Raw genomic sequence first — 16,951 nt, 5'->3', positions numbered from 1 at the left:
GATCATCCATGACTAGTTCTCTAATGAATGACTGTGTTTCCGATGGATTCTCCGATCAGATTTTCACGTGAGAATGGTTGTTTGTTTCATATCGATCTATTGAATTAAATATATGTAATATTAATTAATTTAAAAAACTCGTGAGGTTTCAGAATTCACTAACCTTCTCCTTGAATTAAATTAAATATATTTAGAGAAACTTTTGTATCTACAAAATTATTTTTTATTGTTCATTAGTTATTGATATTAAAAAACAGTATTTTAATATAATACTATTTTTTTATATGTTGATAAATAATGTTAATTATAAAAATAAGTTAATTAGGTGAAATTGCAATAAAAATTAAATTAAATTTTACATCCATATCAAACTTTATTTATTATTTTAGAATAGTCATGTTTTTACAATTATGTATTAATTAGAATAAAAATGTAACTATGTAAATATATAGATGTATTTTTAATCAAGAACACAATTATGTATATAATAATTATGCTTATTCTTTTATTTGCTTATTATAATGATTATTCTTTTATATAATTTATTGATGTATTTGCTTACTATAATGATTGATTTTAATCAAGAACACAATTATGTATATAGTGGGAGGGGTCTTGCCATTGATGTAGGCTGTAGCTATATGTATGGTGGGAACTGGGAAGGGTCATGCCACGCCTTAATACTTTGGGTCCAATTGCTTCTTAGGTCCTTCTTAGTTTTGAAATTAGATAAATTAAGTTTTGTCTCTTAATTTTTAGATTCAAATAATTGATTTTTAAACTCAGTAAACTAAACCATACCCTCAATTTTTGGGACCAGATGCTTTTTAGGTGTCCTTAATTTTGAAACTAGATAAATTAAATTTTACCCTACCATTTATTCTGTTTAATTACTTCTTAAGCTCCTAGTAGTTTTGAAGCTAGACGCATTAAATCTTTAACTTTTTTTCATTTTAAATAATTCTTAGGTTTGTGTTATTGAAATTAAATAAATTAAGTCATACCTCTTGTTTTTTAAGTACTTTTAGAGTCTCATAAATTTTAAAATTAGATAAATCAGACCCGAACTTCCCTTTTTTTTGTTATACTCCCCCTATAAATTTGAGTGTTCATCGTAAAATGATTTGATAATCTTTCAAACATATATTACTTTTTAATCACATCAAACTAACAAAAAAATGTTATAACTGAAATTCAAGCATATAGTAATAAGGGTAAACGACACGTTTAGTACCTAAAACTATTACTTTGATTCCATTTTGGTATTCAAACTTTATTTTATTTCAAAATCATACTTAGTGTTTAATTTAATTTTCATTTTGTTACCCTACCCATTAAAAATTAAATTTGTCACCATAAAATAATGTCATGTCATCAAAAAAAATAAAAAAGTGTCACATCAGTAGTTCTATTAATTTTTTAACGACGAAAGTACCAAATTAAAACATAAACTAAACGCTAAACATAATTAATTTTTTTTTAAAATTTAAGTATCATAACAGAATAAAAATAATAGTTTAAATACTAAATAGATAGTAATAACTTTGGACCCGTGTAGAAAGTGTAAGAAATGCAAGTTCCGAACAAATCCAACCTTTTATAATTACGTTAGGAGGAACCGATCAATCTTTTTATAATTACGAACTGTAGATTTGCATCATGAACACAACAGAGTCGAGTAAGATGATTACTCATTGGGTCCTAAACCCCAACTTACCCAAATTTTGAGAAAATATATATAAAAAATGAAAGACAAAACAGTCGAAATTCATCGAAACATGTGATCCCAAGTCCCAACCAAGCACATTCTTCACCTCTACTGCAAAAAGTCCACCACCGGATGTTTTACTCAAACATCTGCAAAAAACCAGTTTAATTTTCTTAAAGCACATAAACCAATGGCTTGGAGCAAATGAACCATTGTTAAGTTAAAACTATACCATTGTGAGCTCTTGAATTGAAAATGGGAAAGTCATTTGAAGTGGAAGGGATGGATATTGACAGCCTGGTTGTTGAAACCGATGGGCCTTTGGGTGATTTATCGTCACCCAAATCAAGCCATGAATCTCTATGTTTCAGCGGCCATTCATCAAAGAAACGATGAACTGTCTTTTGTTGTTCTCCGTCCTTCTTGCTTTGAAGTTTCAAGTATGAGTATTCACTCTGTTTTGAAGAAGCTGAGCTCATTGTTAATGGTGTAAGTTGCAATGAATTGTCCATTGATGAACCAGAGAAAAAAGTATGTTCATCAACCTCTTCTTTCACCCCATAAACATAGCTATTCCTCCTTCAAAAAGAAACCACAACAAAACAAAACTTTAGGTCATACACAAAATGGAAGAGAGAACGATCAACACTTACAAGTAAATCTTTGTAAACCCAACCTATAATCCATGTTAAAATCCTTGACAGAAAGAGAAGGGTTAGTCCTTGTTGACGATGTTGCAGTAGAAACTTCCAAAGGCTTTCTTGAACGGTTTTTGCCTCTATGCATGTGTCTTTCACAGTATTTGGAATCTGGGTAGGCCTCTTTAGAGCATCTCCATTTCTTCCCATCTGTTCTCCTGCACCTCCCTGGCTCTGGGTCCACTTTTCTCCCTAGTCCCACCTGGAAACAGTTCAATCCACCTGCAGGAATACATTGTTAATATTACCCAAAATGAAGAAAAAATGTTGTTTTTTTGGGGTTTTAGTTTTACCATGTGGAGGAGGAGGCTGGCGAGAGAAAAGTCTGGTGTCGAAGCAACTTCTCTTAATGGATAAAAGGAGATTAGGTGGTATGGGAATGCCTGAGACCACGTACTTGAAGATTAGAGCTTGGTGTTCAAGTTCTTGCCACTGAGTTGCAGTAAAAGGAAACCTGTTTCTTCCACTCATCTTTGTTGAAACTTGAAAAGAAAGAGAGGGTTGGTTTCTCTGCAAGTGTGTGTTAGAGTGGTGTATTTATTTCATGGACCATTTCACTGTAGATATTGCAGAATCTTGGTGTACATGGATGAAACTAATGGTTTATGAATGCTTGCCACCTTTTGTTTCTCTCTCTCTGTTTTCACTCACTGAGTACTGGGGGGTGAATGTGATAGCTGCTCTGATATATATTATGACTGCAGCCTCTGGTCTGCAACTCAGCTGCAACAATGGCAAGTCTTCACCTCTGACAACTCCACGGAAACCCATACACTAAAGGGTAAATGAGATGAAAAGAATCATTATTAACTACAACAGTTGGTGCCTGCAACTCTGAAGCCAAATGCCTGCTTCCTGAAAAGCTTGTACGGTTTTGAGCCTTTACTGCTACACAAACTCCTTTACTTTTTTAAGTTCATTCCCGTGCTCAAAGTTCATAGTTACTTCATCTTTAAGATTCTAATATTTTAAGGATCGAATTTAAATTCTATATTTTATAACAGCAATGGTTCCAAATAAAAAGTTAAGTAGATGAAAATGTATGAACAGTTTCTTGTGATACTTCTGTCTCCATGTAGTTTGGGACTAATTGTATAGTTTTATGTTTACATTGGGACTGTTCTCGGGCACTATTCGGGATGTAAATAAATCAGATTTGAATGAATAAAATTATGTTTATGATCGTTTATTTATTTTTAAAAGTGTTCATGTTAGGATCTTATTCGTTTAAATTTTCAATTTGAATTTTGTGTGTCTTTATTTATTTTTAAATGTGTTTGTGATTTTATGTTCGGTTCGTTTAGTGTCTAACATGTGGGTTATGGTCAACTCATTCAGTGCTGTCAACCACTACACAGCTTGAAAACGACTTAACAATATCACACCATTCCCTAATGAACCTCATAGTTGAAAACTCCATTCATGAAGCCCATGTGTAATTTCTTACACACTCCCTACCATATCAGGGATGCTGCCCCAGTTACAGACTGCCCTTCTTAAAGGCTAGCAAGATGAGCTCATGTCCATCGGTAAAAACAGTGAATGATAAAATAAAACCAGGGGTGGGACTTCATAAAATCTCGTACCGACAGGAGATGCATCATTAAAACCAAGCCTGTTTGCCTGCAGAGACACTGTTTTTTTTTGGCTAAATGCTTGGTTAAGACGAAGCAAAAGCCTTGAAAGCTGCTTCACCTAAAATTCAGCTACCATCTGTGGAAAACACTTATGATTCACAGTTCAAACATCTGCATAAATATCTGATTTAATTGTATTATGTTACTCGGACTCGGATGTTAGTTTTGGCTAGATTTTTCGAAGCTTTTCAATATGTTTGGAGAATCCTTGGAGGTTATAACCTCGTATCAAAGAGTCGGAGCTAACACATGAGCAAGTTCTTAGCATGTAGGTAACATAGTTCCAACAAAGCAAATATGGTTTTGAGATTCTTAAGACCTTATGGATCACATATCCCTTTTACACAAACTTGTAGTCTGTAGCAAGTAACATCAATATTTATGATAGAAAATTCTGAAATTCAAAACTGTAAATCATCTATAGATGAGTAAGATTTTATGCTCCTAAACAATTCTCAGGTTTCAAGATGAAGATTGGTGATTTAAAAACAGTCAGCCAGTAAAAGACCACAATCAGCTAAGTTGGATGTAACCTAACCAAGTTCAAACAAACAATACCCTTTATTTCTTATAGTGAATTGTAATAACCGGTTTTGAATGTATTGGTTGTGATCGTAAAACTCAGGCATAGTTTATATTTAATCCCAAAAGTTTCTGTGCATAATTGCAACTCTGGGTTTTCCTTCCTAAGTGTTTTAATCATTAGATCAAGTAACAATGGGTGAAACTCAATCTCAAGGGACGCCAACGCTCTTTTCTCCTTACAAGTTTAATCTTTCCCGCAGGTTTGTTGTCTCTGTTTTTTCTGTGTATTGGTTTTCGCATCAGATTCCGTGATCTCGGAGAGGATTAGATCATCCTTGTTCAGACATGTTCCCACAATATCTCCTCGGATTCTGCAAAGCCGAGACAAATACGGAAGTCTAATTAACTTCTGCTTGCGTTTGATGACGGTAGGGTGGTACTGGCGTCCATGACGACTGCAGCAGGGCAATTTCATTACTTAATTTGGCAATGAAAACTGATATGTCATATGAGTCATTGGCATTATTCCACACAATGAATGTCTACTGTCTGTAAATGCAATGTTCCACTTAGAAATTATAGGAGTTCAATCCCCCATTAATGTATACGATGAAGTTAGCGGAATGTGTCCAGTTCTAATTATTCGGTAACTTCATTCTATCCCTTGGTACCCTCTTGCAGTTCAATTACCATAATCATTAGCATGTTATTCACCATACATTTTGAGCATTTGTTACTAAACCTGATTTGGTTATTTGAATGAAATAGTGTTTCAACTTGGCGGAGCTGCACCAATATCATCAACAAACAAACCTATCCAGAATAGGTGGAGCATTCTTATGCCTGCTGGGAACCTCGGAGATACAAGAGGTTGTCGAACACTACCACGAGGCAGCCTTGAATCCATTCAAGGCGATTAGATTAACTATTAAAACTTGCAGATTTTGACGGGATCGAGATTCATGGAGCACATGGACATCTCATCAACCATTTTTTGAGGACGGGATCAATGATAGTAAGGTGGAACATTGGCAAAGCGGCGTAGATTCTTTGATATAAATCGTTCTAGCAGTAGCTGATGTAGTAGCTACCCGAATTTCACATGCAATGGATCACCTGGACGCTATGGACTCTAACCTCTCGAACTAGGCTTGGTAGTGATCGAGAGAGTTGTCGAAACTATCACGTGACTTACCCTGTTTATAATGCTTACGGGCAAACCGAACAAGGCTGGCACGATAGGATGAGTGATACATGGAATGTACTCGAGCAATCCGAGTTGAGACTTATCTGTGAAGCAATTGAATGAGCCAATCCAATCCAATCCAATTTAATCACGGCATTAAAATACAAATCCAAAATCCAGCAAATACTTACAGCTAAGAAGACCCCACCCTCGGCTTTATCCTCATCAATTTCTTCAAAATTTTCCCAACTCAATCTGATTTTCCCAGCAAATAAGCCAGGTAAGCAGGGGGAGGACCCTGTCTTCTCTGAGTCTGACCGCTGGCTATGCTATGCTCTGTTCTCTTATGTTATTTAACTGAACTTTAAGAGACAGTGTCACGCTGTTTTTGCCAGTCTGTCAATTTCTATCTTCATTCTTTATATATTGTAAAACATATACGGATCTCTAGTTTTCTTTATCCTCTGTTTCCTCCATTTGTATACACATCTGCCTAGAAACGTCAGAGTTCGTCATTTTCCATGAGTCTCTTCGGCCTCGGTAGCAGGTTCGCACCATTTCAATAACCCAAATCTCATTCTTTTCAAACTTTTCTAGATTCTGTCTTTTTTTGTGTGTGTGTATGTGAATTATGGTGGTGAACTCTGCTTTCTTCCTTTTTAATTATCATTTTGTCTTTGTTTCTTGATGATAAATGATTTTCATACATGGGGTTTCATAAATGATATTTTTTTTACATTATGCAGAAACCAGAAGACATTTAGGCCAAAGAAGAATGCTCCATCAGGAAGCAAGGTTCGACTGCTGCTTTCATTGTTCTGTTTTTTTCGATTTAATTTTTATATAAAGTTGATATGCAGCAATTCTCCATTAAAATGCATTTGCAGGGTGCTCAGCTTCAAAGGCACATCAATGCAACCTTGGGTAGTGGGAACTTGAGAGAAGCTGTTAGGCTACCACCTGGTGAAGATATCAACGAATGGCTAGCTGTAAATAGTAAGAATCTTAATTAAAATCATATTTGCTACAGATTCATATCACCTGGAACTGATTTTCTCTCCTTTTTTGTCATGCAGCTGTGGATTTCTTCAATCAAGTGAATATCCTGTATGGTACACTAACTGAGTTCTGCACTGCAAACAGTTGTCCAACTATGTCAGCAGGAACAAGGTTCGATACACTCAGAACACTTATTATAGTTTGCTCGAGAATTTAAGTTAAATCACTCATCGATGATGATTGATGTCGACAGATACGAGTATCGGTGGGCTGATGGGGTTACTGTAAAGAAGCCTATAGAGGTATCTGCTCCTAAATATGTTGAGTACCTCATTGACTGGATTGAAGCTCAGATGGATGATGAAGCAATTTTCCCACAAAAACTGAGTTAGTAATTCAGTATACTATCATGTACTCGTGATATGAACTTAAAAATGGAAGCTATTGCCATTGTTGATGACAAGTGTTATTTAATACAGGGGCAGCATTTCCACCGAATTTTCGAGATGTCGTGAATACGATATTTAAGAGATTGTTCAGAGTATATGCACACATTTACCACTCACATTTTCAGAAGATTGTGAGCTTGAAAGAGGAAGCTCATTTGAATACTTGCTTTAAGCATTTTGTTCTGTTTACTTGGGTAAGTTTTTCTCTTCAAAGTCCCATGTGCTTATGGTATGATTATGAGGGGCGTCCATATCTGAAACATTGTCATTTTATGCAGGAATTTCGGTTGATTGACAACGGAGAACTTGCACCTCTGTCTGATCTTGTGGACTCTATTCTGCAGTTGTAGACCAATGAGTCTTCTATTTGTTTTTCTGGTGGTTCTTTTTTCTTGTTGCAGAAAAGATTAATTAAAAGCTTCTGTTGTCTCCCTTGTCTTCCATTTCATTTATCATAAATAAAGATAAGGTTTTCGTTCAAGTAATCGATGTCTATGTTAGGAGGAGACGAGTGATACGGAGCTTGAACGAAATTTTTTATCTCGACAACATTCAAAAGCTAGTATCTTTAACCGATGTCTATTTTTCGTAAAATAGATGAATAACTAAATACTTAATTTTATGGATAAATTACATGGTTAAGTCATTAAAATTTTCTTATGTGTTGATTATCTAAATATAAAAATTTTGCCAACAAAATTAATTTTTACGATGATCAAATTCTTATAAATCAAAGTCAACTGTTCCCTCCAACATTTCCCAAGAACTTTCTTGGTGAAGATCTTAATTAGGCAATTGTTCCCGGCAACTGCTTTTTCACTATATATTAGTAAAAAGACTAACCTATTTACTCCCAGGGATGATTACTCTAAATCAAATTGTCTTTGTAAAAGGTAGAAGTATCGTTGACAATACTCTCCTTGCACAGGAAATGGTGAAAGGCTATGGAAGGAAATCAATTTCCCCTAAAAGATTGACCTTCAAAAGGCCTTTGACACTCTTCACTGGGGCTTCATTTCATCAGTTCTAAATGCAATACAGCTACCAAAAACCTTCATTGACTGGATTGAAGCTTGTTTCTCAACTGTAAGATACTTCATCTCCTTCAACGGAAGCCTGATTGGATATTTCAAGGGTGAAAGAGGAATAAGGTAAGGTGACCCACTATCCCCTTTCTTATTCGTCCTCGAAATGAATGTGTTGTCTAAAATTCTTAATTTGGCTGCTGCGAGAGGTATGTTTGGCTTTCACCCTAAATGTAAGAAGATAGGGCTCACTCACTTAATGTTTGCGAATGATCTTCTAATCTTTTGCAAAGAAAATTTGGAATCAGTTGTCGAAGTCACTACTGTTTTAGACAAATTCTATGAAATGTTTGGCCTAAAGCTAAATGCGGCCAAATGTGAATTCTACGCAGCTGGTATTTCTACTAATATCCTGGAGTCCATTAACAAAACTACGGGATTCAAGCAAGGATGTCTGCCTGTGAGATACCTAGGAGTCCCTTTGGTCACTAGGAAACTCTCTGAAAAGGACTGTGCCGTTCTCATTGATAATATCAAGTCCAGGCTTTACCACTGGTCAGGTAAACTCTTGTTTTATGCAAGAAGACTCGAACTTATAAGAGCGGTCTTGTTAAGTGTTGCTAACTACTGGTGCAGACAACTTTTTCTACCTCAATCTATTATTAAAAAGATTGGGCAACTCTGTTCTTGCTTTTTCTGGAAAGGTTCAGATAAAGCGGCTACTGGAGCTAGAGTAAGCTGGGGAACGATATGCCAATCGAAACCTGAAGGAGGACTTGGTTTAAAGGACTTAAAAACGTGGAATAAGGCATGTATGATCCAGCTTATTCGAAGTATCCTAGCAGGTGAAGGCTCATTGTGGGTTGCTTGGCTAAACAACTACGTCCTCAACGATAAAGACTTCTGGCACATCGATAGCAGTACTAATACCAGCTAGCTGGAGCTTCAGAAAATTACTAAAACTAAGGAGAGAAGCCAACGCTGTTTTCTCAACCGTAGCAACATCAATTCGTGCAATTTGGGAAGAGACTAGGGTTAAGAGAGACAAAGTTCACTAGCATAATCTGATTTGGTTTCCCCTCCACATTCCTAAACACAACATGATCGCTTGGATGACTATTTTGGACAGACTTCTTACTAAAGATAGACTACAACATATGTGTATTGCTACTAATGGTTTATGCGTTTTATGTAAAGAAGCACAGGATACGAGAGATCACATGTTCATGGAATGCCCACTAGCAAGCTATCTCTGGAAGGAAATCTTACTACTAACCGGCTTGTGAAGATCTTCATTGTCTTGGGATCAACTAATGTCCTGGGCATGTGGTACTTGGACAGGTAACTTCCTCCTAATTAATATTCTGAAGTTTGAATGGACTGCATTTATTTATTCTCTTTGGGAAGAAAGAAACAAAAGGCTATTCCGAAGAAGCTCAAGAACAGTTGATGAAATTCTTAAAGCTATTAAGGAGTTTGTTAGAATTCAACTAAGAGATAGGATAATCAATAGAATAGATAGAGTTAATATCTCTCTTTGTATTCAATGGGGTATTGACTAACCTTCTATGTTGGTTGTTCATGCTCCATGTTGGTTGTTTTAATGCTTGTACTGTAGTAGTTTACTGCTCTCTTTTGGGTAATAATATTCTTTTATTTATCAAAAAAAAAATTATTGTAATACATATTCATTGGTGTGAATCAATCTGTACGTAAATGAAGCGAAGTAATACGCAAGAACAAGACACCACCACCGCAGTGGACGTCGTCTTTAGAGATTTCCAAGGCCGCCGTGAAGCTTTGGTGAAAGCCTTAACCACCGGTCTCTGTCTTCTTTCTTTAATATTTTCCTTTCTTTATAATCCATTAATCTTTTTCGCACTCTAATTTCCGTTCTTTCTTTTTCTTGGAGCAGATTTTGAAGAATTCTATAAGCAATGCGATCCTGGTGATATCTTCTTCTCTTTCTTGGACGTCAAGACTGTTTCTTTGACTTGTGGGATAATTATTTTCTAAGTTTGGGTTTAAAACTTGTGTTTCTTGTCTTCTGTTTTCCAGTCAAGGGCGTCGACCTTTGCTTGTTTGGACTCGAAGATGGACGATGGAAAGTTAAACCACGTACCCATAAACCTCCAGAGATACCAAACCCTACATGGGGTTTTAACATTAACAGAGATTTGTTGGATAAATATCCTTGTGTGCGTAATTGTTGGAGAAAAGTCAAAAATAATGGGCGTAGAAATGGGGGGCGCAGGCAACACATTTTCAACAAAGATAGGAGAGGGGGGGCATCGCCTATGCATATTTTCAACAAAGGGGTACGCACGTTTTTAACAATTCGGTGCCCCCAATTTTTAATTAAAATATAATTGGCATAATTGCATTTTTAGTCACTGTATATTTTAGGGTATTTACAAGATTAGTCCCTAAGTTTCAACTATAAATACCCTAGCTCATTTAACTTCAAAATCATCCCAAAATCTTCCAGTTCTCTCTCAAGTATGTTTTGTAAACACCTGTACTTTTTTCACTTTAGTAAAAGATCTGCAGCAGTCCGGAGACGTAAGCAAATTGGCTGAACTCCGTTATCAATTTTTCGGGTATTATTTTTTCCGCTTTTATTTCGTATTCTCACTAATCTGGCTATAAGGATGTTACTTGTTATTCGTTTATTTCTCAACAACTGGTATCAGAGCTTTTGGTTGTGAATTTTGTCAATTTTTGTGAGGTTACTATTCATTACTATTCACGTAAATAGTAAAAATTTTGTCGGCGATACGAGTTTGTTGACGGATGTGTTTTAATACACGGTGGTTCGCAAGAATTTTTAGAAACGATCCAAACGAATCCAGATTCGAGTGGGAGCGATGGTTGCAGACGAAGGGAAAGTAAAAATTAAAAAGTTCGATGGTACGGACTTTGGTTTTTGGAAGATGCAGATTGAAGATTTTTTGTACCAGAAAAATCTATATCAACCCCTCTCAGGAAAACAACCAGAGGGCATGAAGAATGAAGACTGGGCTCTTCTCGACAGACAAGCCCTCGGAGTTATCCGATTGACGTTATCCGGCAATTTTGCTTTCAACATAGCAAAGGAAAAGACCACGGTGGGTCTTATGGCAGCTCTCTCCAATATGTATGAGAAGCCATCGGCCTCAAATAAAGTTCATTTGATGAGGCGATTATTCAATTTGCGGATGACGGAAAGGGCATCAGTGGCTCAACACCTGAATGAACTCAATACAATCACAACCCAGTTGAGTTCCGTGGAAATTGAATTCGATGATGAAGTTCGAGCTTTAATTCTCTTATCATCTCTACCAGACAGTTGGAATGCTACTGTTACAGCAGTTAGCAGCTCGTTGGGAAATAGTAAATTGAAATTCGACGATGTTCGGGATCTGGTACTGAGCGAAGAAATTCGACGGAGAGAATCGGGTGAAGCATCAACCTCCTCAGCCTTGCACACGGAGTCCAGAGGGAGAACTTTAGAAAGAAATTCAAATCGTGGCAGATCGAAATCCAGACGGGGAAAATCAAGAACGAGAAAGAAAGATTTTACCTGTTATAATTGTGGCAAGAATGGTCACTTTAAAAGGGATTACCGAGCACTGAAGAAAGATACCGACGCACAGGAATCTGCAAACATGATAGAGGAGACAGGTGATGTCATGATTCTAAGCGTCAACAGTCCGATTGAATCCTGGATCTTGGATTCAGGGGCATCTTTCCACTCCACCCCATGCCGAGAAATCATGGAGAACTATGTCAGTGGTGATTTTGGGAAGGTTCATCTAGCCGATGATGAAACCTTAAAGATCATCGGAAAAGGAGACATCCGATTAAAGTTGCCAAACCAGACCACCTGGACGTTGAAAGGAGTGAGACATATTCCTGGCCTCAAAAGAAATTTGATTTCTGTAGGACAACTTGATGGTGAAGGATTTAACACAACCTTTTCAAGCTGTGAATGAAAGATTACTAAAGGAGCACTCGTCATTGCTCGTGGTAAGAAAACTGTTACTCTCTATATAACCTCAAATTTAGAGAATATCATTGCAGTAGCAGATGCTGATGGAAAATCAAACCTATGGTACCAAAGGCTTGGCCATATGAGCGAGAAAGGGATGAAGACACTTTTGTCAAAAAGGAAGTTGCCAGATCTAAAGAATGTAGATATCGGACTATGCGAGGATTGCATCTTTGGCAAACAAAAGAAAGTCAGCTTTGCAAAGATTGGTAACACACCCAAGGCTGAAAAGTTAGAGTTGGTTCATACTGATGTATGGGGACCATCTCCAGTTCCATCTCTTGCAGGCTCACTATATTATGTCACCTTCATCGATGATTCTACAAGGAATGTGTGGGTTTATTTTCTAAAGAAGAAATCAGAAGTCTTTGATACCTTCAGAAAATGGAAGGTCATGGTGGAAAATGAGACTGGTCTGAAAGTCAAGCGGTTGAGGTCTGACAATAGAGGAGAGTACAAAAATAGGAGATTCAAAGATTTCTGCGCAAACAATGGGATTAAGATGGAGGCAAAAGAACTCTGAATGAACGTGCCAGAAGCATGAGGATACATGTCGGATTGCCCAAATTTATATGGGCTGAAGCTATCAACACTGCAGCTTACCTGATCAACTGTGGGCCTTCAGTCCTTTTAGATGGCAGAATACCAGAGGAAGTTTGGAGCAAGAAAGAAATAAATCTTTCACACTTAAGAGTGTTTGGTTGTATTTCTTATGTACACATAGATTCTGCTGAAAGAAGTAAACTTGATGCCAAGTCCAACAAATGTGCCTTTGTTGGTTATGGCGGTGATGAGTTCGGTTACCGGTTTTGGGACTATGAAAATCGGAAGATCATCAGAAGTAGAGATGTCATTTTCAATGAGAATGTGATGTACAAAGACAGGTCAACTGTAGAATCAAGCAGCTCCAATACCAAAGCTGAAACAAAGGAATTTGTTGAGTTCGAGGAGATTTCTGGAAATGATGTTCAGATCAGTCCTGAAGCAGTTCAAGAAGAACCAGGCACACCGGAACTAAGACGCTCCTCCAGAATTCCTAAACCAACCTAACGATATTCTCCTTCTTTGCACTACTTGTTGTTGACTGACAATGGTGAACCAGAGTGCTATGATGAAGCAATGCAGGTGGAGGATTCAGTCAAGTGGGAGTCTTCAATGAAAGATGAGATGGACTCGCTTATATCAAATCAGATGTGGGAATTAGCTGAATTACCACCAGGCAAGAGAGCGCTCCATAACAAGTGGATTTACAGGATCAAAGAAGAGCACGATGGGAGCAAACGCTATAAAGCAAGATTTGTTGTCAAAGGTTTTCAACAAAAAGAAGGTATTGACTACAATGAAATTTTCTCTCCAGTCGTGAAGCTGTCTACAATCAGACTGGTATTGAAAATTGTAGTTGCAGAGAATTTACATCTTGAGCAGTTAGATGTAAAGACAACTTTCCTTCATGGTGATTTGGAGGAAGAAATCTATATGAAGCAGCCAGAAGGCTTCATAGAGGTAGGCAAGAAAAACCTGGTATGCAGGTTGAAGAAGAGCTTGTATGGTTTAAAACAAGCTCCAAGACAGTGGTATAAGAAGTTCGATAGTTTCATGGGTAGCAGTGGTTTTACCATATGCCAAGCAGATCATTGTTGCTACATCAAGAGGTTCGACAACAGCTTCATCATTTTATTATTGTACGTTGATGACATGCTCGTTGCAGGCTCAAACATGTAAGAGATTATAAACTTGAAGCAAAAATTGTCGAAGCAGTTTGCTATGAAGGATCTGGGCGCTGCAAAGCAGATTCTTGGATGAGGATCAAGAGAGACACAAAGTCGGGGACTTTGATATTATCACAGGCTGAGTACATCAACAAAGTACTCTCCAGGTTCAACATACAAGATGCTAAACCAGTAAGTACACCTTTAGGTGTTCATTTCAGACTCTCCAAAGAACAATCACCAAAGACGGAGGAAGAACGAGCACACATGGTGAAGGTGCCGTATGCCTCAGCAATTGGAAGTCTCATGTATGCCATGGTTTGTACTATACCAGATATTGCTCATGCAGTGGGAGCTGTTAGCAGGTACATGAATAATCCAGGCAAAGTACACTGGGAAGCAGTCAAATGGATCCTCAGATATCTGCGGGGTATTACAAACAAAACACTTTGTTTCAAAGGTGGAGATATGATACTGACATGCTATGTAGATGCTGACTTAGCCGAAAATATTGACATCAGAAGGAGCACTACAGGGTATGTCTATACTCTAGGAGGTACTGCAGTGAGTTGGGTTTCTCAACTACAGAAGATAGTTGCTCTCTCCACAACTAAAGCAGAATATGTCGCTGTTACGGAAGCCAGCAAGGAGATGGTTTGACTTCAAAGTTTCTTGGAAGAGTTAGGCAAGAAACAAGAAAACAATGTCTTGTATTGCGACAGTCAAAGTGCTATCCATCTAGCGAAGAATCCGTCTTTTCATTCCAGGATGAAGCATATATAATTGCGATATCATTTTATCCGGTCTCTTCTGGAAGATGGGATTTTGAAACTTGAAAAGATCAGTGGAGCTCAAAATCCGACAGACATGTTGACAAAGACGGTGACCACGGACAAACTGAAGTGTTGTTCAACTTCAGTTGGCATGCTAGAGTAATAAGAACAGAAATACTGCTGCATTGATCGATGTGTGAAGACGGATTAAAATCAGTCTTCAAGTGGGAGATTGTTGGAGAAAAGTAAAAAATGATGGGCGTAGAAATGGGGGGCGCAGGCAACATATTTTCAACAAAGATAGGAGAGGGGGCATCGCCTATGCACATTTTCAACAAAGGGGGACGCACGTTTTCAACAATTCGGTGCCCCTAATTTTTAATTAAAATGTAATTGGCATAACTGCATTTTTAGTCACTGCATATTTTAGGGTATTTACAAGATTAGTCCCTAAGTTTCAGCTATAAATACCCTAGCTCATTTAGCTTCAAAATCATCCCAAAATCTTCCAGTTCTCTCTCAAGTGTGTTTTGTAAACACCTGTAATTTTTTCTCTTTAGTAAAAGATCTGCAACAGTCCGGAGACGTAAGCAAATTGGCTGAACTCCGTTATCAATTTTTCGGGTATTATTTTTTCCACTTTTATTTCGTATTCTCACTAATCTGGCTATAGGGAAATTACTTGTTATTCGTTTATTTCCCAACAATGTTGCTGCTGCATGTGATTCATGGTTACTAGCTGTGGCTTTCTTTCTTGCTTCTGAGAGTTCTTTCAATCAAGATGACAGGTAATACTATTACTTCCACTGGTTTATGTTGCTTGGAATCTTCATTTCTTGTCCAAGACTCCAAAGTATCATCTTTTGATGCAGGAATCGTCTGTTCACAATGACCAATGCTCTCCCTACATTGTATGAAATTGTGGGTGACAGTGCAAATGAAGAGGCAAAGGATAAGTCATCAGATTCTGATAATCCAAGCAGCGAGAGAGCCATATCAACTGAAGAAGCTGTAAGTAGGACATTGTGATCCTTATACTTAAGTGTTGGATGAGTAGGATTAGACGTTGAACATATTTGTTGCCATTTACACAGGGAGGGTCTGGATCTGCTAAATCCTCGAGCAGCACCGAGCAAGCAAATGTATCGGCCGAGGCGGAAGCAAAGGTGTATAAATTTTTTTCACTCAATTCATATTAATTTTTTAGATAAAATATTATAAATACATTTTTACGAGTAAAATAAATGATTAGTCAATAAACTTTTCACATGTTTTCATTTGATCACGTAATTATAATTTTTTTAATTTAATCACTAAATTATATGGATTCATTTTTTCTAGTCACTTAATCTTTAGGTTTGAAACATGAGTTTAAAGTGTCTATCAGAGAATTCCAACAATAAAAAGTATTGTCTGAAAAGAAAAATATATCTCGAAATTAGCAGTACAAACCAAGAGAAAATCAAACATTTGGTTTAACCTTTTTTTCCAAATTAAAGTGGATTTCAAAGAATAATTACATGTGTAGGAGAAAATCATAGAAACGTTTTGACGTGAGCCATATCATAAACAGTGAACGAAAACAAATATTGATTGAGTGATAGTAACTCTGAAAAGAAAAACAAATCGAACATGTTTGTCAACGCTAAACAAATCGAACATTGATATTTTCAAAAACAAACAAACAAACACAATCTTATTAGTTCAATCCTAGTTCATTTACGTCCCTACATTTTTATCACATGGCATAACATAACATAGGCAATACGTATCAATGCTCTCCGCGGCTATCTTTCTCGGATTCTATGTTTATCACATATAGAATAACATAACATAGGCAATACCAATACCACTGGAGGAATCGTCTCTTGACAATGATCAATGCTTTCCCTACATTGCTTGATATTGTCCGCGGCAATGCAAATGAAACGGCAAAGGATAAGCCATCGGATTCTAACCCTAGCAGCAAGAGATTCAAACCAACTGCACAAGCTGTAAGTTGGACATTTTAATGCTTGAAAATCATGTGTTGGGTTAATGGATGAGTAAAAGGAGATGTTTGTGGTATTTTATACAGGGATGTAGTAAAGCCTCTAGCAGGAGCAAGCAAGCAAAGGGTAAAGAACGGGTATAATCGGATGAGACATGTGGTGCATGTAGAGGACAGGAATCACATGATGATTGGGTATGTTGTGACTTTTGTCATATGTGG

The 16,951-nt window shown here is 37.0% G+C and overlaps 2 protein-coding genes across 3 annotated transcripts; one reads left to right on the top strand and one right to left on the bottom strand.

Moving 5' to 3' along the window:
* Nucleotides 1–1,711: 1,711 nt before the first annotated feature.
* Nucleotides 1,712–3,034, bottom strand: LOC120156726 (growth-regulating factor 5-like). Of its 2 annotated transcripts, XM_039167992.1 has the most exons (4): nucleotides 2,700–3,034; nucleotides 2,385–2,628; nucleotides 1,941–2,287; nucleotides 1,712–1,857 (listed from the first exon to the last, which is right to left on the bottom strand). In XM_039167992.1, the coding sequence occupies exons 1-4, from the start codon at nucleotides 2,875–2,877 to the stop codon at nucleotides 1,850–1,852; spliced, it is 777 nt and encodes a 258-aa protein (XP_039023923.1). In that variant the 5' UTR covers nucleotides 2,878–3,034; the 3' UTR covers nucleotides 1,712–1,849. The 2 variants fall into 2 exon arrangements, with proteins under 2 accessions (XP_039023923.1, XP_039023922.1); XM_039167991.1 differs by lacking the exon at nucleotides 1,712–1,857 and having other exon boundaries at nucleotides 1,867–2,287.
* A 3,159-nt stretch (nucleotides 3,035–6,193) lies between these two features.
* On the top strand, nucleotides 6,194–7,582 carry LOC120156727 (MOB kinase activator-like 1A). The gene is made up of 7 exons (XM_039167994.1): nucleotides 6,194–6,301; nucleotides 6,501–6,549; nucleotides 6,642–6,750; nucleotides 6,831–6,924; nucleotides 7,007–7,140; nucleotides 7,233–7,396; nucleotides 7,481–7,582. The coding sequence occupies exons 1-7, from the start codon at nucleotides 6,276–6,278 to the stop codon at nucleotides 7,550–7,552; spliced, it is 648 nt and encodes a 215-aa protein (XP_039023925.1). The 5' UTR covers nucleotides 6,194–6,275; the 3' UTR covers nucleotides 7,553–7,582.
* The last annotated feature ends 9,369 nt before the right edge of the window (nucleotides 7,583–16,951 follow it).

This window comes from Hibiscus syriacus, unplaced genomic scaffold, assembly GCF_006381635.1.
Source record: "Hibiscus syriacus cultivar Baekdansim isolate YM2019G1 unplaced genomic scaffold, ASM638163v2 tig00111234_pilon, whole genome shotgun sequence".
Taxonomy (NCBI): Eukaryota; Viridiplantae; Streptophyta; class Magnoliopsida; order Malvales; family Malvaceae; genus Hibiscus; species Hibiscus syriacus.
Note: the sequence above shows the minus strand (reverse complement) of the source record. Positions and strands in the feature narration are given on the sequence as shown.

Coding starts and splice junctions, on each gene's coding strand:
- LOC120156726 (XM_039167991.1), bottom strand. CDS start 2,877: ATGAGTGGAAGAAACAGGTTTCCTTTTACTGCAACTCAGTGGCAAGAA. Junction 2,629..2,699: donor CCAGCCTCCTCCTCCACATG/GTAAAACTAAAA, acceptor GTATTCCTGCAG/GTGGATTGAACTGTTTCCAG. Junction 2,288..2,384: donor GATTTTAACATGGATTATAG/GTTGGGTTTACA, acceptor TTCTTTTTGAAG/GAGGAATAGCTATGTTTATG.
- LOC120156727 (XM_039167994.1), top strand. CDS start 6,276: ATGAGTCTCTTCGGCCTCGGTAGCAG. Junction 7,141..7,232: donor AATTTTCCCACAAAAACTGA/GTTAGTAATTCA, acceptor TATTTAATACAG/GGGCAGCATTTCCACCGAAT. Junction 7,397..7,480: donor ATTTTGTTCTGTTTACTTGG/GTAAGTTTTTCT, acceptor CATTTTATGCAG/GAATTTCGGTTGATTGACAA.